The sequence below is a fragment of the Bufo bufo genome, chromosome 1, assembly GCF_905171765.1.
Source record: "Bufo bufo chromosome 1, aBufBuf1.1, whole genome shotgun sequence".
Taxonomy (NCBI): Eukaryota; Metazoa; Chordata; class Amphibia; order Anura; family Bufonidae; genus Bufo; species Bufo bufo.
The window spans coordinates 153,258,160-153,279,164 of record NC_053389.1 but is presented as its reverse complement, the minus strand read 5'-3'; the positions used below and the strand labels follow the sequence as shown (position 1 = coordinate 153,279,164).

Genomic DNA, 21,005 nt, shown 5'->3' with positions numbered 1-21,005 from the left:
CCCTGTCTGTATTTGCTAGGTCAAACAAATAAGAATCTGCTGGGTAGCCTCTGGCCTAAAATTGCGTAGTCACTGCTGTATGTGACATATTAACTAGAGATGAGTGAATTTCATATTTAGAAATTTGTTTGTGATTCGTTTACTGGTAAAAGCAGAATTGCGTTATGGATTCCGTTACCACGGACCATAACGCAATTCTATGATGGAATGCCTTTAGAGGCATTCCGTTATTCATTCCGTCATAATAGAAGTCTATGGGCTGCATAACGGATCAGTTTTCTCTGACACAATAGAAAACAGATTCGTCCTCTATTGAGTTTCAAAGGTGTTCATGACGGATCCGTCTTGGCTATAGAAGACATAATACAACTGGATCCATTCATGACGGATGCATGCGGTTGTATTATTGTAAAGGAAGGGTTTTTGCAGATCCATGACGGATCCGCAAAAAAATGTGAAAGTAGCCTAAGTCACTGCACTTCCACCATTTCAACTTCAAGAACTGACTATTCACTTGCTTTCTAATCTATCCCACCCCTTGGCTGATCGTGCACTAACACTAGGGTACAGAACAATAACACACTGACACTTGGCACCTAGACACTTGGGGTACAGGACGATGACCAAATGACACTTGGGGTACGGGGAAAGAGCAAACACACGGGTTACAGGGCAAATACACACTGACACTTGGGTACAGGACATGTTGACACTTGGGGTACAGAACACTGGCACATTGAGACTTGAGGTAACAACAAAACGGACATGGGTGCAGGACAATGACACATGGACACTTGGTGCAGAACAATAACACAAGGACTCTTGGGTGCAGCACATGTTGCCACTTGGGTACAGAACACTGGCATATTGACACATGGAGTACAGGACAATGACACACGGACACTTGGGTGCAGGACATGTTGCAAATTAGGATACATAACACTGGCACATTAATGCAGCGAGCCCTTGAGGAGCCAATGCAGGTGATGAGAGTTTTAGTGGCCCTGATGAAGTGTTATGTACTCCCTCAGGCCATCGCTCCCTGGGGTTCAGTGCAGTGAAAATGTAGTTTGAAGAATCAGGCCAGAAGTAAACATACAACAGTCTTTCTTTATTTGGTGCAAAATATAACTTATTGCACATCCAGCAATAATAATTACAAAGTGCAGCTTCTCTTGCACCAGATGAGGAAGTATGGTGGCTGGTTGGATGGCAATTTAATTGACACTAGCAAGCATTTGTGGATATAGGTGTCCACTGTCAGGCTTCATATTTGTCTGGCCTGGGGGTTGTTTAGGTAGGTGATGGTGTCTAAGCTGTAATCCCTCACCTTTCAGCAGTGTCTGTAAAGCATAGTTCTTCAATCATTCTGTTGTCTTGCCACACTCATGTTGTCTGCAAGCTCTTCAGTTTGCTAATATCTCTGGACTGTTGGTCTCACAGGAGAATATAATCTGTTTCTGAGATTCCCTCTGCAGTGTTAGGCCTCTTGCACACGACCGTATGCCCTCCAAGACATACGGTTCATGAGCGGGCCATATGTGTGTCATCCACTGAGGAGAGACAGAAAGGAGGGGAAAGAATCCGCGGAAGCAAGCAGAGGACGGCACAGCAGACGACTGAATAGCTTCTTTTGTAAGTAAATTGTTTTATTTTTTGTCTTTTATTATATTCTGGCTTTTGCTTAAAGGGACAGTACATTTTTTTTATTTTTTTAGCTATGTATGATGCTTTTTGACAAATAAATGTAAATGTAGTGGTGCTGTTATGTGGAACCCAGGCCTCTCTGATGTCCTGAAGGCTGGGCTGGCGCTGTCGAAGCATACGGTTGGTCAGGGAGCAGAAAGACTCCGGGGCTGTCATTGTGTGCTCTGGAACTTTTCACAGCCACTGCTATCTCTCTCTTGTACAGTGCAGACTCTGCAAGAGGCATTCCGTTTGCTCTCCGTCCTAATAGAAGTCTATGGGAATCAAAACGGATCCATCTGGTTCCCGTTATGCATGAGGAAACATGAAGTACAGAGAGAACGTGGGGATGTGGTTGATGAGCAGCAGCACTTGTATGCAGTCTCCATTACCACAGCCCCACATTACCACAGTCTGTCCTGTCCATCCTCTCTGTTCTTCATGTCTCCACAAGAACTCCATTCCTGCAGAGATTCAGATGAAGATCTTATTAGCTGTATTCAGGATCATAATCCCTGACAAGCAGAGCAGATAGGAAGATGAGGCAGCTCTTTAGCTCAGTGTTGTGAAGTAACTTGTCCTCCTGTGTGATTAGGATAGGTTTTTTGTGTACTAATAAGAGGGCAGCCATTTTGTTTTCCCTGATGATTGCTCCCCAGACAAAACGAGCCATTATAACGAATGAAAGGTATTTGGGAATTTATAATAAAGTTATATTTTAGTATTTTCATTTTCTTAATTCCCGGAGAATCCCTTTAAACTAATGAGGACTGCCCTGTTTAGTCAGTCTGCATTTTTAAGGGCTGTGCAGCTCCTTCAATGTCACACTGCTATTAACAATGCAGACCAACTAAACAGCACAGCCTTCATTAGTTTAATTAGAGCTCGCCTGACCCGTATCGCCATGTGGTGATCGACCGCAGAGACCTTGCGTCGCAACGGCCACGTGACTGCACCATGTGGTCATACCGTTATACTGAATACCCAGACGAAAGAGTCAATGACACTTAAGACTCAAGAAACACAGAAGACACTTATGAGGCTGAGTTAATACTTCAGTAGTGTTGAGTGAACTTCTGTTCTCAAGTTCGGCGTACAAGGTTCGGGTTATCTAAGAATTCCGTTATGGATTCCTCTACCACGGACCATAAAACTTATGGTTCGTGGTAGCGGAATCCATAACGGAATTCTTAGATAACCCAAACCTTGTACGCCGAACTTGAAAACAGAAGTTCGCTCAACACTACACTTAAGTTATTTGGTCAGTTATTTCCATCAGTTATTTCCATCAGTTATTGTGAGCCAAAACCAGGTACAGGTCAAAAACACAGAACAGGTGCAAATCTTTCCATTACACCTGATTTCTGAGTAGGCTTCACTACTGGTTTTGGCTCACAATCACTGATGGAAATAATTGATTTAATTAGGGCGGGTTCACATCACCAATATGGATTCCCTTATTGTTTTCCGTTATAACATGGTTATAACGGAAAATAACGGAATCCATAAGACGGAAGTCAAAACAGAAGCCCGTCATAAGTAATAGAAGTCTATGGGAATCATAACGGATCCGTCTGGTTCCCGTTATGCAAGACGGAAAACAAAGTCCTGTCGACAGGACTTTTTTTTTTTCATTCTGCATAACGGAGACCAGACAGATCTGTTATGATTCCCATAGACTTCTATTATGACGGAAAACAAAATGAAATGCCTTTTAAAGGCTTCCATTTTGCATTCCGTCATAATACAAGTCTATGGGCAGCAGAACGGATCCGTCTGGTCTCCGTTAAGCAGAACTGGACTCCTGCATAATGGAAACCAGAACGGATCTGTTATGCTGCCCATAGACTTGTATTATGAAGGATCAAAACGGAATGCCTCTTAAAGAATTCCGTTATTTTTTCGGGTTAGGCTACTTTCACACTCGCGTTGTTCTTTTCCGGCATAGAGTTCCGTCACAGGGGCTCTATACCGGAAAAGAACTGATCAGGTATGTCCCTATGCATTCTGAATGGAGAGTAATCCGTTCAGTTTGCATCAGGATGTCTTCAGTTCAGTCGTTTTGACTGATCAGGCAAAAGAGAAAACCGTAGCATGCTACGGTTTTATCTCCGGCTAAAAAAACTGAAGACTTGCCTGAATGCCGGATCAGGCATTTTTTCCCATAGGAATGTATTAGTGCCGGATCCGGCATTCAGAATACCGGAATGCCGGATCCGTCCTTCCGGTATGCGCATGCGCAGACTGAAAAAAAGGTGAAAAAATAAATGCCGGATCCGTTTTTGCCGGATGACACCGGAAAGACGGATCCGGCATTTCAATGCATTTTTTCGACTGATCGGGCATTTTTAAGACTGATCAGGATCCTGATCAGTCTTACTAATGCCATCAGTTAGCATACATTTTGCCTGATCCGGCAGGCAGTTCCGGCGACGGAACAGCTTGCCGGATCTCTCTGCCGCAAGTGTGAAAGTAGCCTTATCTAAGAATCCCGTTATGGATTCCGCCACCACAGACCATAAAGGAATTCTAGGACTGCATACACCACGGAAGCCTATAAGAGGCATTCCGTATTGCATTCCGTCATAATGGCCAGCGTGATATTGTATCATTATGTTACATGAATTTCATTTGGATGGAATATGTATTACAAGAATAAAATAAATGACTACTGTGGTCTAGGCACAAGCTGAAGAGAAAGGGTTAAAGTCAGCAGGTTTGTGCACAGACCTCCCTGCTGAGCTCTGAGACACTCCCCCACAATGAGTATATAAATGCTTGGCTGTAGTATGAATCCATAGTTCCTCAGCGCCTGTAATTATTTGCTTCCTCTTTGATTGAGGGTTAGCTATAACCTGCTCTCATGGCTCCACTGGATTTCAGCGGCACCTGGAACATGGTCAGCAATGAAAACTTTGATCGCTACATGCAGAGCCTGGGTAAGCGAGGTCTCATTGTCCTAAATCTAGCAGGGGTGAAAGGTGCCTAGCGGTCTCCACTAGGTGGCACTGCTGGCAGGTAGCTGTATGACCTCAGTGTATTGCAGGGTACTCTAGGTCATTGAACGAATATATCCACATTCAGCTGTGTTGCCAAAATGTCAATGAGGTTATATTTGAGCGAATTTCTGTTTTCAAATTTGCAGTAACTTATGGTCCGTGGTAGTGGAATCCATAACGGAATTCTTAGATATCCCGAACCTTGTACGCCGAACTTGAAAACACAAGTTCGCTCAACACTACTTATATTCACACCAAAAACGTATGCTGATCTTGATTTCAAGGGGGAATCCGCAGGTTAAGGCTACATGCACACGACCGCAATTTGCGGAACAGCACGGACAGCCATTAATATAACTGCCTATCGTTGTCCGCAAAATGGACAAGAATAGGACAGGTTATATAATAAATTTTTATTTTTTTTGCGGATCACAGAACGAAGCAGCGGATGCGGACAGCACACGGAGTGCTGTCCGCATCTTTTGCGGCCCCATTGAAGCAAATGGGTCCGCATCCAAGCCGCAAAAACTGCGGCTCGGATGTGGACCAAAACAACGGTCGTGTGCATGTAGCCTAATTCTGTGTCTTCCGCTAGCACTGTGGAAAAAAGTAATATGTGGATTCTGCATGCACAGTTCTCATTGAAATAGGCTGGAATTAAAAAAAAATCTACATCAAAATCGCAACAAAAATAGTGTACAAAATATGTCAAGAAAAACTGCAAAAAAAATTAAAAACTTGATGCAGGTTCTGCATCAGGCTTTTTCAGCTTAGAAATTATTCTGTGTGAACATACCCTGACTGTCTTTTCAATCTTCATGGAAATCCACATTCCTGCTGCGAAAACAACCCCATTCAGAACAAGGGAACTGATTTTCGTCTGCAGACAAATCTGCCCTGTCCATTGTGTTATTATAGCTGAATGTTCCTTAACTGCATGCTCCAGTGTAGTGACCTTTACAGTATGCACAAACCCTGCAGCGCATGATATCCTAGACTCCAGGCTCCCTGCTGACACACCGAGGTCATGTATGAGAAGTATCTGAGCTTCAACGTGTTCAGAAGGTGGCAGGAAAGTCCATGACATGACTTTGTAGAAGAGTTCCACATGTGACTGGTGAAATGACTTGGTATCTAGCTATAGCATTTTTCTCGATGAATAATATATCTAATGTTTGCAATAAATGACACTTTACAGCTGTGGTAAGGGTACAAGCTTCTAGTGGGAAGCTGTTTGGGCATGCTAGGAGTTGTACTTCCACCCCAGCTGGAGAGCTAGCTCTAGTTGCTTCTTAATTACTTGTAGATTATAATATTTATCCTGTACTGATCCTGAGTTACATACAGTATTATACTCCAGAGCTGTACTCGCTATTCTGCAGGTTGTTATTGGAAACCATCAGCAGCCTTGTCATCAAACACACCCTAGTAGTTTGGCTAAAGCTCCTATAATGTCTTCTACATCAGATGGCTGTACTTGGGGTGAAAATAAAGCTTTCCCCCAGTTGGCCCAGAGCAGATACAGAACATGCAAAGAAATGGTGAGAGATATTAGGGGTCAGCTACCTTCGGCACTCCAGCTGCTGTGAAACTACAACTCCCAACATGCACATTTGCTTGGCTGGTCGTGTATCTCCCATAGAAATTCAGCATGCTTGGAGTTGTAGTTTCGGAACAGCTGGAGTGCTGGAGGTTGCTGAACCCTGCTCTAGCCAATAGGGGAGATTTATCAAAACTGGTGTAAAGGAAAGCTGGCTTAGTTGCCCATAGCAACCAATCAGATTCCACCTCTCATTTTCCAAAGGAGATATAAAAGGTGGAATCTAATTGGTTGTTATGGGCAACTAAGTAAGTTTTCCTTTACACCAGTTTAGATAAATCTCCCCTATTGTTCCTCAGCTCAGTCCTCGGGACCTACCTACCAGTCATGATGTTAGAATATCCCACAGAATGAATACCTGCGGTAAGTCTTGATATATTGACACTAATTATCGCCTGCTCAAAACTAAGGAAATCCTGAAAACATGACCAGCAGGTAGAGCCTGAAGGCTGGAGCTGAGGAACACTGCTCTAGAAGATGTTCTCCATATTCCTCTGCTGTATGTCTTTAGCTCAGGGAAATAGTCATGCAGCGAGTGAATGAGGGAAGCACTGGAGAGGAATGGGCCACCAGAGTGCTTCATAGCCTACTGGCTTCTGCTTAGCAACAACTGATGCCGCTCTGGTGACCACTCCAGATAGCCCTATTCTTGGTGGTATCCTTTATGGCTACATTTTGTATATACCGTAAATGGTTAATTTCCACTAAATGTAATTATATATTCCCCATCACGAGCACTGCGGAGGTACGGACACAGGAGAGCCGTCTGGCAGAAGATCAGTGATATTAGTACAATGACTGATCTCTGTTAGAGCCACAGATTGTCTACAAGATAAACAACCGTGAGTCACTAGAGCTGCATATTATGTGTTCTGTAATTCTAGTATCCTCTACCAGCCAAGCAAACTGCGTGCTGCCTCCAGAGATGGATCTCATCCCCTACTGTAGACGGGCAGGAGGCAGTGACATGGGATATGGCTAGTACATGAGATGAGGACACAGCAAAGCAAATATACCGTACTATTATTAGGAGAGACTGTGGATGTCACACACTTTCCAAATTGAAAAGTTAGAAAAAAAAATTGTGGCATGCTCACGGACGGGGTCTGTGTTCTTTTGCGGATCCGCGATATCTGGACCACAAAACAGATATGGTCGTGTGCATGAGGACTTTAATCTAGAAGTCAACACATAAGCAGAACAGATTTTCCAGTTTGCTACCATGTATCCATGTACGTAAACGGTCAGTCTGAGAATCAGACTTCTCAGAGGATTGTCTAGACTGGATGCCATTGTAACAAACCCTATGGGCCAGATTTATCAATAGCTCAAGTCAGAATAATGGAGTGAAAAAGTCGCATATTATTGCGCAATCGCTAAAACTGTGCATAAATTATCGACTTTTTTTCAGCTCTGCACTATGCTCGCCAGTTTTCTGAATGTGGGCGTGTAAATGCGCAATTTTACTCCAGTGAGGACCATGCTTATCTTGTACGACTTTTTATTGGAACATGCAACTCTATCGTAAAGACGTGCGACTTTTGGAAAGCTGCTTACTGACAGATAAACTACTGTCAAACCACATTTATTACAGTCTTAATGGGCCGATCATAAATCTGACTTGGCTAAAACTGACTTTAGCTATATGTGAAAGTGGAGTGAGCTGTCAGAGTAATGATAAATCTGGCCCTATGGATGTAAACAATGTTCCAGGTGCTAACAGCAAGCAGAGATCTGGAAAATGGTTAGTATTTAAAATGCAGAGTATATCACACAGAAAATACAATGATAAAACATAAAGGGGTATTGGCCTTTCATGGGTGAGATGGAAATAAGCTCCAGCTAGGGTGACCATAGTTACAGAAACGGCAGACTTGGCGTTTCCGTAGCTCCTCAACTCTGCCTTTACCCAGCTGGACCTTACTGTAGTTATTCCTATCTCTGCCATGGAAAAACTATTTGGGAATACCCCTTTAGTCCATATTAAACAGGAACTTCCTTCTCTGTTGGCTACAGGTATCGACCTTCTCACCAGGAATTTGGCAAAACTAATCAAGCCTCAGAAAATCATAGAACAAAATGGAGACTCATTTGTAATCCGGACCTTAAGCAGCTTGCGCAATTATCGGGTTCAGTTTACATTGGGTCAAGAGTTTGATGAGGACACAAAGGGCCTGGATAACCGGAAATGCAAGGTACAGCTGGATTAGGAGTAAGGAATGTGTATCTATAATGCTGACAACCAGAACTGTGCCCAGGCCTTCAGGGCCTGCTATTTCTGTGGCATCTAAACAGAATGTGATTCAAGCTTCTTTGTACTAAAAGAAAAAAATAATTGCGTACATTCACTGCCCTCTCTTGTAATGATCCATGCACCAGTGACAAGATTTAATTTTACTGACTGTTGTAGTAACTGCCACCCATAGTACTATATTAGATGGTCAGACCATTACATTACAGACCAGCAGGAGGCAGCACAAACTCCATATAGATGTTGTTCTTGGTCGGATTTAAACCTAGGACGGTAGGTTCAAGTTGAATATGGCTTTATCTAATCTGAACTAGGAAACGTTCCCATCCTGTATACGTTTATAAATTGGGCAACTCTTAAAAACAATTTATTTACTTTCATTTACTCTCTAAAATATCTCTAGCACTCCTTGGGCCAGATTTATCATTAGCTCAGGTCAGAATAATGGAGTGAAAAAGTCCCAAAAAAAGTCCCAAAGGCTAAAACTGCGCACAAATTTGCGACTTTTTTCTGCTCTGCACTATGCTCGCCAGTTTTCTGAAAGTGGGCGTGTTTTCTTATGTAAATGAATCTCTAGACAGATTTACTATTGGGACTATTAAAAAAAGTCGCAAAAAAGTCGCAATTTTACTCCAGTGAGGACCATGCTTATCTTATGAGACTTTTTAATAGAACATGCGACTTTTTCATAAAAACGTGCGACTTTTTCGTAAAGATGTGCGACTTTTGTAAAGCTGCTTACTGACAGATAAACTGCTACCGTCAAACCACATTTATTACAGTCTTAAAGGGCCGATCATAAATCTGACTTGGCTAAAACTGACTTTAGCCATATGTTAAAGTGGAGTGAGCTGTCAGAGTAATGATAAATCTGGCCCCTTGTGTTTGCCTATCCCAGTTAAATCTTTTTGAAAGTCTAAATGTAGCAAAGCTGAATGGTCTTGCAGTGCAGGACCAAAGTCTAATTGTTAAGATTATTTCACCATAGTGTTTGCCTTGATATACTGACTGTATAGGCTTTGTTCAGTTGTAATGCCAGAGTATGTGTTCATTTCTAGCCTGCGTTCTATTGTGATAATCCCAAATGTTCTTCTATGATATTATAAATAGTGATGATTTACAAGGCCATGGTGATGCCAGAATGTCACTCCAGTTTCACCTTAGTTGTAGGCTTTGTTCTATTGTAGTGCTGTCACAATGTTATAATTTATGTCACTGTATATCGGTCAGAAATAAAATTCAGTGTTCTATTGTGATGCGACAAACTTGTTTTTAATAGGAAGTGAAGTCACAATAGTGTTCTTAGGCTTCTTTCACACTAGCATTTTTGCTGGATCCGGGAGGATCCAGCAAAAACTCTTCCATTACTGATAATACAACCATCTGCATCCATTATGAACAGATCCAGTTGTATTATCTTTAACCTTGCCAAAACAGATCTGTCATTAACTCCATTGACAGTCAATGGAGGACGGATCTGTTTTCTATTGTGTCAGAGAAAACGCCTCCGTCCCCATTGACTTGCATTGGGGGTAATGCCGGATCCGTCTTGCTCCGCATCCCAGGACTGAAAGCAAAATGCAACATGTTGCGGTTTGCTCTTCGGTCTAGCAACGCAACTAAACAGAAAGCATTTTGGAGCATTCCGTTCTGTTCAGTTTTGTCCCCATTGACAATGAATGGGGACAAAACTGAAGCGGTTTTTTTCCGGTATTGAGCCCCTATGTTGGAACTTAATACCGGAAAACTAAAACGCTAGTGTGAAAGTACCCTTACTTAGATGCTGAATTCTTCGTGTATGCCCTCTAGCATGAATGGTGTATCTATATAACATTCTGTCAACACTGGATAAGGTGGCATGTGCAGATGTTGGTGGTGGGGTTAGGTGGACAACCCAGACAAAACTTAATCACAGGGGCCAAAAACCTAAAATCTGCAGGGAAGGGCTAGCCATATACCCTACAGGAAAATTTCCCAGGGGGCCACCTGAGACCTCCTCACACCATCGGCCAGGTCCCTAATTATCTGATGCTCCTAGCCTTAATTAGGGTAGGAGCATCAGGCACTTATGCACCTGGCCATCAGCTGCAGGTGCCCTCCTGAACTCCACTGTATCACCGTCCTCAGTATGTTCATAGGGCAGTATTTTATGCTGCACTGTGGTATTTGGTTCTGCTGGGACCTTATTTTGTGTTGCACTAATTTGGACTTGCCTACAACATGGGGCCACTTTTAGGGCTGCTGCACATGAACGAGTCCGTTGCGGAAATCACACTGTGTGTGAGCATGATCCTTCGTTCTGGACTTGCGGAGAGCACGGCATTATCATGATTTATAATGCTATGGTCCTCTGCTTGACCTTACTTCTACAGTCATAGTAACAAAAAGCTGTCCTGTGGAAGTAAGGCACACCGCATTATAAATCATGATAATGCTGTGCGCTCCTGCAAGTCTAGAACGGAGGATTACACTCCCACACAGAGTGATTCCTGCAATGGACACGCTTGTGTGAAACAGCCCTTTTAGTGTTCTTTATTTTTTTTCCAGCGTCACTTTAAGTTCCAGGTCTGAATCTGGGGAAGTTGGTAGAACGGGTATTTTCACCTGTATCTGAAGCAGCAGTGATGAAGTATGGGGCAATTGGGTCATCTGATGTGTTATGTGTTTCTTTCCCTAGACCCTAGTTAACTTGGACAATGGGCGGCTCGTCTGTGTTCAGAAAGGAGACAAGAAGAATCGGGGTTGGGTACACTGGCTCAATGGTGATGACCTACATTTGGTATGTACCACATCAGTGCACTGGCTTGTTCATTTAGCATTCAGATAAATGGATCATTCTGGGGAACACTGAATTGCTGTCCCCATGTATTTTGAAATGGCAGATCTGCATGAATTATATCGTCCATATCACCAAAAACTCCTATAGTTGCCGCTAAGGTGAGTTCACACTTCAGTTCTTTGGTCAGTTAGGCTCCAATCACACGTCCGCAAAATGGGTCTGCATCCTTTCCGCAATTTTGCGGAATGGGTGCGGACCCATTCATTCTCTATGGGGACGGAATGTGCTGTCCGCATCCACATTTGCGGATCCGCACTTCAGCATCCGTGCTTCCATTTCCGCAAAAAAAAGAACATGTCCTATTCTTGTCCGCAATTGCGGACAAGAACAGGCATATTCTATTATGTTGGCAATGTGCGGTCCGCAAAATGCGGAACGCACATTGCCGCTTTCCGTGTTTTGCGGATCCGTGGCTCCGTGTATCCGCAAAACACATTGCGGACGTGTGAATAGAGCCTTATTGTGAGCCAAAACAGTAGTGTAGCATACTCAGATTTTGGGTTTTGGCTCACAATAACTGATCAAATCACTCAGTATTAAGGCCTTATTCACACGTCCGTTGTTTCTTTCCTGATCTGTTCCGTTTTTTTTCAGGACCCATTGAAAATGAATGGGTCCAGATCTGTTCCGCAAAAAACGGAACAGATCAGGAAAGAAACAACGGACGTGTGAATGGAGACTTAGGCTACATGCACACGACCGTATGTGTTTTGCATTCCGTATGCGTTTTTTCGGATCCATTGTAACAATGCCTAAAACGGACAAGAATAGGACATGTTCTATTTATTAATTTTATTTTTATTTTTTTGCGGGGCTACGGAACGGACATACTGATGCGGACAGCACACGGTGTGCTGTCCGCATTTTTTGCTGACCCATTGAAATGAATAGGTTCGCATCCTATCTGCAAGAAAAACAAACGGATACGGAAACAAAATACGTTCGTGTGCATGTAGCCTAACTCAAACATGTAACATAGGAGGAAATGCCATAGCTGATATAATGGCAGATAGAGCTGCTCATCCTAATCTTCCCAGTTCATAGCTAGAACTGCAGAACTAGCAGGATTGTTGTGACCCTAACAATGGCAGAGCGTGGATAACCGTGCTTACTGCGGTAGTCTTATCTGCAGATGTTCGGTCTAGCCTTCTGATTTATTTTATCAGCATATGAATGCTAGTCTGAGCACCTGCTCGTGCTCCACTGTGGTGCATACAAGCAACTTGCTCTGGAATGCTGGTAAGTACAGGGATGGGAAGTGGCAGCTGCTACATTTGATGCTTAGAGTACCTGCTCCTCTTATGCTCAGCAGTGACATCATACTGCAGGACTATGCAGCTGAGGTCCTCAACATGAGATGTGGTCCTCCAGAATGTAGCCCATCAATTTGTGCGCTATCAGGGAAAGCTTTAGTAAAGGAACAGGCACCCATCCCACCAGGGCCAGTTCTAGGTGAAATGGGGCCCTGGGGCGAAAAACAATAAGGTGCCCCTTCCCCCCCCACCGACACTTACAATTACTTGGCTTGGCCCTTGGGGATCTCGGACACCACTTCAACACTTTGGCTTAATGAGAAAGATTTCATAATAAGGATTTGGAGAAGGGGCAGAAGGATAGCAGAGAGGCTGGTGCTGCTACTAGGGGGTCATACCATGGGGGAGTAATAAAGCCCACCATAATGGCCCCCCCCCCCCCAGTAGAAATAATTCTCCTTATAATGTGACAGTGCAAAAAATACCCCCTTTTAATGCCCCCAGTTGAGCTAATGTTCCAAATAGTGTCCCCATAATGTACCAGTATAAAATCCCCCATATATAGTGCCCCAGTAAATGCCCTCAGTGTCCCCCATAATTTGCAAGTATAAAATTCCCCTTCTTAGTGCCCCTGTAGATGACTTCATAGTACTCCTCTCCCACTTCCCCATAGTACCCACCATAATGTGTCAAAGTATAAAATGCTACTGTACAGAGCCCCCTATATAAAATACCCCTTCTTTGTGGCCTCAGTAGATGCCACTATAGTGCCCACCAATAATGTGCCAGTAATAAGAGCCTCCCCCACCATCTTGTGCCAGTAGCCAGAGCCCCCCCCGTATCATGTGCCAGTAGCCAGAGCCCCCCCCGTATCATGTGCCAGTAGCCAGAGCCCCCCCCATATCATGTGCCAGTAGTCAGAGCCCCCCCCCCCTTATATCAGTAGCCGCCAGTATTGTACACAATAAACACACACAAAAAAACAAAACAAAACACTTCTACTTCCCTCCATGTCAGCGATGCGATGCAGGCCTCTTCCGGCCTGTGTCCTGCGCTGTACGGCTCAGGCGGTGCAATGATGTCATCACGCCGCCTGTGCCGGCCTCTGATAGGCTGCCGGCCTAGTGCCAGCAGCCTATCAGAGGAACAGGGGAGGGACACACCTCTCCCTCCCCTGCCGCACAGCCATCTGTATCGCTGTCCTGAGGACAGCGATACAGATGACTATGGAGAGGAGGGCTTCCACAATGGAAGCGCTCATCTCCCTGTGCTCTGCCGCCGCTGCCCCCACTTACCGCCACGGGGGACTGGGCCCACGAAAATATATTTTAGTTTAGCCCTGCATCCCACAGCCGACTTACCGTATTTACTTATTTGCACAGTCCAAACCTAGTCTAAATCTTTCTGGAAATATTCATATTTAGACTGCAGCTGATCTCGAAAAATAATTTTAAAGTGGTCCTCTCATGAAGAACTCCTTTTTAAAACTGAAGCTAGCCCAGCCAGCAGTTAATACATGCCTAGTGAAAACAATTTAATACATGGAAAAATGGGTTTGCCAAAATTGGAGGATAGATAGCATCTCTATCTTTCTGTTCTGGCCAATATCGGGACTTATGAGTGGGTGAGACTTGCTACATAACTTTTTGGAATGCTGTTGATTCCAAAAGTTGCAAAGTATGACTTGGTGTTGCCAATTATACTTGGCGAGCTTATTGACAAATACAATAATAACGAGCTGACGTTCCAATGCAAACTTCTAATGTCTTTTAAAATTTTATCCCACAGGAACTAAGTTGTGAAGATCAGGTGTGTAAGCAAGTGTACAGAAGAGTACAAGAGGCCTGCTGAGGGTGCCGCTCCATGGACTCAAAGCCACCGTTTGGACTACAGAAGTATCTATGCAATAAGTGTGGTTTTTAGTCCTGTGTATTTATATTTCTTTCCACTCTAACCATGAATATTAATGACTGGATTTCTGTTACATTTGCTTATTAAAATATTCAGAACTGTAAACCAACTGTCAGGTCTCTGTCTCATATATTCAAGATAAGATGTAGAGATGTGCGTAACAGATGGTTCACAACAAAAGTAGGATGCTTTTTGATGCTGCTTAATAACTCCTTTCACCTCCTCCATATGTGGTGGGTGATTCTCCATGCGCCCCCCCCCCCCCCCCCCCCCCCAGTAATTGCAAGAGTCCCTAAAATAAGTATGTTCTTCCAAGGTGTACTGGAAGATGGTTGAGCTGGGAGGTCACAGGCGAGGAGTCTAACCGGCAGGAGACAGGTTGCAACAAAAGCACATGTTACTCACAGGAGGCATTGAATCAAAGTGTGAAGAGTTCATACAGTTAAGGGCTCATGCACATGAACGTATTTTCTTTCCGTTTTTTGTGGGGTGTTTTTTTTTTTTTTGCAGAACCATTCATTTCAATGGGTTCGCAAAAAAAAAAGGAAGTTACTCCATGTTTTTTTTATTTCCGCAAGTCTGTTCCTCAAAAAAAGAACATGTCCTATTATCCGCATAACGGATAAGGATAGTACAGTTCTATTAGGGGCCAGCTGTTTCGTTCCGCCAAAATATGGAATGCACATGTACGTCATCTGTATTTTTTTTGCTGACCGCAAAATGCATGGGGGTTTTGCTACTGGAGAGGGAGAAGTTTGTCATTTTTCTCAGGCACAGTTCATAATCTCATTATAACAAGCTGACGGTTGGGTCTGCTGCTTAAACTTTTGCAGGTCACTGCAACTCTTGAGCAGCCACTTTGGGGGGGAACTATTTATTTGCAACTTTTTAATGCCATTGAGCCTAAACTTAGGCGCCAGTGGTCTTTCTATGTCTCCCTCACCCCTTTCCTGAGGGTTTGGGGCCAGCATATCTAGTCTGCTAGTTTTCTGGCGTGATAAAAGACTGAAATCTATGACTGCTACAAGTTGTAGATTTCACTTAGGAGCATGGACTGCTGTAGAATATGCCTAATATACGACAAGGCGTGTGCCCCGTCAAGTTAGGTGCATCCTCCGGCAGTGCAGGGGATATTGTAGACCACTTCTATGATAAATGTTCCCCCTTCCCCTTGGACTCTAATGCAAATGTAGGAAGACTTCTACCTTGACCTGACTGGGGATATCGTTGCAACACAGAAAAAAAATCCACCGCAGAAAAATCTGTAGCAGATCATTGGCCGAAAACATGGCAGATTTGTAACTTCATGGAGGCTTTAGAAACTTTTTTGGTTGACGTTTTCCTGCTTCCCCATTGACTTCTTTGAAATACACAATTAAATCTTTCACAGAAGTAACTGTGTCACTTCTGAAGTGTTTTTCAAATCCGCCATGAAAATACCTCTACCACTGGAGTTTTTTCATTAAGGGTAAGTTCACAAGTGGCTGAAAACCCAATGGGAAGAAAAATGCATTAAAAACAGCAATAAAACCACATGTTGCAGAAAAGCCAGCAGATGTCACTCTCTCCATTATAAAGAGTGAAATCTGAAAGAGAACTGCTGTATAAATTGACATGCTGTAGATTTCAAATTCGCAATACCACAGCTTTTATGTGTGTTTTTTTATTTTTTTATTTACGCAGCATGTGGGTGAGAATTCAAAAATTCTCATACTTTGCTGGTGCTGTACAATGCTGCTACTTTGCCGGGGGTGATTCCGCAGCTAGTCAGTCATGTGCGACCATTGCCTATAGGGAATCACACTTGATAACGATCTGATCGGTGGGGGTCCTACCTTTGTGGCCCTGTACCCCATGGAACCCCCTGAATTGGTCAGAAAAGCGTGTCACCGCTCAATTAATTTCTATGGGATACACCCAAAGAAAATAGTGAGCCAACAGTTTTCAATTATCAAATTGGAACAACCGCCCATATATATCAACACCATGCATAGCACAATCCACTCACACCTATGGCAAAAGATATACCAATCAATAATTGCCAGACCAGACACATAGGGCCAGATATATGATTAGGCTAAGTCACTTTTGTGGAGTCAAAAAGTCGCAAAAAAATGCGCAAATCAAAATTTTGCGACTTTTTTGCGACTTTTTGAAGGCAAGCGCTAAGCACTCCAGTTTTGAGAAAATGGGCGTTTTGGCTTATGCAAATGATTGGCAAGTCAAATTTACTATTGCGACTTTTTAAAAAAGTCACAAAAAAGTCGCAAAAAAGTCCCAATTTCACTCCAGCGAGGACCATGCTTATCTTATGAGACTTTTTAATAGAACATGCGACTTTTTCATAAAAACGTGCGACTTTTTCATTAAGATGTGCGACTTTTGGAAAGCTGCTTACTGACGGATAAACTGCTACCGTCAAACCACATTTATTATAGTCTTAAAGGGCCGATCATAAATCTGACTTGGCTAAAACTAACTTTAGCCATATGTGAAAGTGGAGTGAGCTGTCAGAGTAATGATACATCTGGCCCTTTGTATGAATTTGATACTTATATGCACTTGCACTTTATCCCTATGTACATGTGGGTTTGAGTCACCCTTTGTGTCTCTTGTTGTGGATGTTGCTTTCTTTCCCTGCACTTTGTTTTTATGATGTATTATCTATGAATTGTGTTAATAAACACTATGGGCCAGATTTATCATTCCTCTGACAGCTCACTCCACTTTAACATATGGCTAAAGTCAGTTTTAAAAAAATAAGGGGTTGGGTCAGCACAACCTGCCTGTAGGTGCAGATCGCTATGGCGAAATACATATACAAACGGAAAATGCAAATGTGATCGCACACTACATCCAGCACTCTGCCCTCCATGCTGGATGAGACATTGGTTTATATTTTGGCCAAAGCATAGTAAGCCACTCACCGCGTCAAGGCTGTCTCATGAGTGGTCCCTAACTCTTGTTCCTACCTGTTCATGGGCCATGACAGCCACATAAAATCCAGGGAATGCAGGTCAGCATGCAAGCCAAGTACACTTTGCTTGTAACCCCGTCCGGTGCCATTACAGCTTTCATCGGATCCAGGGATGCAAGTACCAACATGCATGCTGAACCCACCATATACTTCTCCTGGAGCCAAATGGCTAATGGTAGGTTCTATACAAGCAGACTCAGTTTTATACTGACTTTAAAACCAGCCTCAAGGACAGATTAACTGGTCAGGTGTGCAATGACTCCAAGGAGATCGCCACACCTCCAATATATACTACAAAGAAAAAAATAAGGGGTTGGGTCAGCACAACCTGCCTGTAGGTGCAGATCGCTATGGCGAAATACATATACAAACGGAAAATGCAAATGTGATCGCACACTACATCTAGCACTCTGCCCTCCATGCTGGATGAGACATTGGTTTATATTTTGGCCAAAGCATAGTAAGCCACTCACCGCGTCAAGGCTGTCTCATGAGTGGTCCCTAACTCTTGTTCCTACCTGTTCATGGGCCATGACAGCCACATAAAATCCAGGGAATGCAGGTCAGCATGCAAGCCAAGTACACTTTGCTTGTAACCCCGTCCGGTGCCATTACAGCTTTCATCGGATCCAGGGATGCAAGTACCAACATGCATGCTGAACCCACCATATACTTCTCCTGGAGCCAAATGGCTAATGGTAGGTTCTATACAAGCAGACTCAGTTTTATACTGACTTTAAAACCAGCCTCAAGGACAGATTAACTGGTCAGGTGTGCAATGACTCCAAGGAGATCGCCACGCCTCCAATATATACTACAAAGAAAAAAATAAGGGGTTGGGTCAGCACAACCTGCCTGTAGGTGCAGATCGCTATGGCGAAATACATATACAAACGGAAAATGCAAATGTGATCGCACACTACATCCAGCACTCTGCCCTCCATGCTGGATGAGACATTGGTTTATATTTTGGCCAAAGCATAGTAAGCCACTCACCGCGTCAAGGCTGTCTCATGAGTGGTCCCTAACTCTTGTTCCTACCTGTTCATGGGCCATGACAGCCACATAAAATCCAGGGAATGCAGGTCAGCATGCAAGCCAAGTACACTTTGCTTGTAACCCCGTCCGGTGCCATTACAGCTTTCATCGGATCCAGGGATGCAAGTACCAACATGCATGCTGAACCCACCATATACTTCTCCTGGAGCCAAATGGCTAATGGTAGGTTCTATACAAGCAGACTCAGTTTTATACTGACTTTAAAACCAGCCTCAAGGACAGATTAACTGGTCAGGTGTGCAATGACTCCAAGGAGATCGCCACACCTCCAATATATACTACAAAGAAAAAAATAAGGGGTTGGGTCAGCACAACCTGCCTGTAGGTGCAGATCGCTATGGCGAAATACATATACAAACGGAAAATGCAAATGTGATCGCACACTACATCCAGCACTCTGCCCTCCATGCTGGATGAGACATTGGTTTATATTTTGGCCAAAGCATAGTAAGCCACTCACCGCGTCAAGGCTGTCTCATGAGTGGTCCCTAACTCTTGTTCCTACCTGTTCATGGGCCATGACAGCCACATAAAATCCAGGGAATGCAGGTCAGCATGCAAGCCAAGTACACTTTGCTTGTAACCCCGTCCGGTGCCATTACAGCTTTCATCGGATCCAGGGATGCAAGTACCAACATGCATGCTGAACCCACCATATACTTCTCCTGGAGCCAAATGGCTAATGGTAGGTTCTATACAAGCAGACTCAGTTTTATACTGACTTTAAAACCAGCCTCAAGGACAGATTAACTGGTCAGGTGTGCAATGACTCCAAGGAGATCGCCACGCCTCCAATATATACTACAAAGAAAAAAATAAGGGGTTGGGTCAGCACAACCTGCCTGTAGGTGCAGATCGCTATGGCGAAATACATATACAAACGGAAAATGCAAATGTGATCGCACACTACATCCAGCACTCTGCCCTCCATGCTGGATGAGACATTGGTTTATATTTTGGCCAAAGCATAAGTAAGCCACTCACCGCGTCAAGGCTGTCTCATGAGTGGTCCCTAACTCTTGTTCCTACCTGTTCATGGGCCATGACAGCCACATAAAATCCAGGGAATGCAGGTCAGCATGCAAGCCAAGTACACTTTGCTTGTAACCCCGTCCGGTGCCATTACAGCTTTCATCGGATCCAGGGATGCAAGTACCAACATGCATGCTGAACCCACCATATACTTCTCCTGGAGCCAAATGGCTAATGGTAGGTTCTATACAAGCAGACTCAGTTTTATACTGACTTTAAAACCAGCCTCAAGGACAGATTAACTGGTCAGGTGTGCAATGACTCCAAGGAGATCGCCACACCTCCAATATATACTACAAAGAAAAAAATAAGGGGTTGGGTCAGCACAACCTGCCTGTAGGTGCAGATCGCTATGGCGAAATACATATACAAACGGAAAATGCAAATGTGATCGCACACTACATCCAGCACTCTGCCCTCCATGCTGGATGAGACATTGGTTTATATTTTGGCCAAAGCATAGTAAGCCACTCACCGCGTCAAGGCTGTCTCATGAGTGGTCCCTAACTCTTGTTCCTACCTGTTCATGGGCCATGACAGTCACATAAAATCCAGGGAATGCAGGTCAGCATGCAAGCCAAGTACACTTTGCTTGTAACCCCGTCCGGTGCCATTACAGCTTTCATCGGATCCAGGGATGCAAGTACCAACATGCATGCTGAACCCACAATATACTTCTCCTGGAGCCAAATGGCTAATGGTAGGTTCTATACAAGCAGACTCAGTTTTATACTGACTTTAAAACCAGCCTCAAGGACAGATTAACTGGTCAGGTGTGCAATGACTCCAAGGAGATCGCCACACCTCCAATATATACTACAAAGAAAAAATTAATAATAATCTGTCCTTGAGGCTGGTTTTAAAGTCAGTATAAAACTGAGTCTGCTTGTATAGAACCTACCATTAGCCATTTGGCTCCAGGAGAAGTATATGGTGGGTTCAGCATGCATGTTGGTACTTGCATCCCTGGATCCGATGAAAGCTGTAATGGCACCGGACGGGGTTACAAGCAAAGTGTACTTGGCTTGCATGCTGACCTGCATTCCCTGGATTTTATGTGGCTGTCATGGCCCATGAACAGGTAGGAACAAGAGTTAGGGACCACTCATGAGACAGCCTTGACGCGGTGAGTGGCTTACTATGCTTTGGCCAAAATATAAACCAATGTCTCATCCAGCATGGAGGGCAGAGTGCTGGATGTAGTGTGCGATCACATTTGCATTTTCCGTTTGTATATGTATTTCGCCATAGCGATCTGCACCTACAGGCAGGTTGTGCTGACCCAACCCCTTATTTTTTTCTTTGTAGTATATATTGGAGGTGTGGCGATCTCCTTGGAGTCATTGCACACCTGACCAGTTAATCTGTCCTTGAGGCTGGTTTTAAAGTCAGTATAAA

At 43.8% G+C, this 21,005-nt stretch overlaps 1 protein-coding gene across 1 annotated transcript; it reads left to right on the top strand.

The window, feature by feature from the left end:
• The first annotated feature begins 4,471 nt into the window (after positions 1-4,471).
• On the top strand, positions 4,472-14,649 carry RBP7 (retinol binding protein 7). The gene is made up of 4 exons (XM_040430838.1): positions 4,472-4,625; positions 8,302-8,480; positions 11,214-11,315; positions 14,417-14,649. The coding sequence occupies exons 1-4, from the start codon at positions 4,550-4,552 to the stop codon at positions 14,477-14,479; spliced, it is 420 nt and encodes a 139-aa protein (XP_040286772.1). The 5' UTR covers positions 4,472-4,549; the 3' UTR covers positions 14,480-14,649.
• Positions 14,650-21,005: the final 6,356 nt, after the last annotated feature.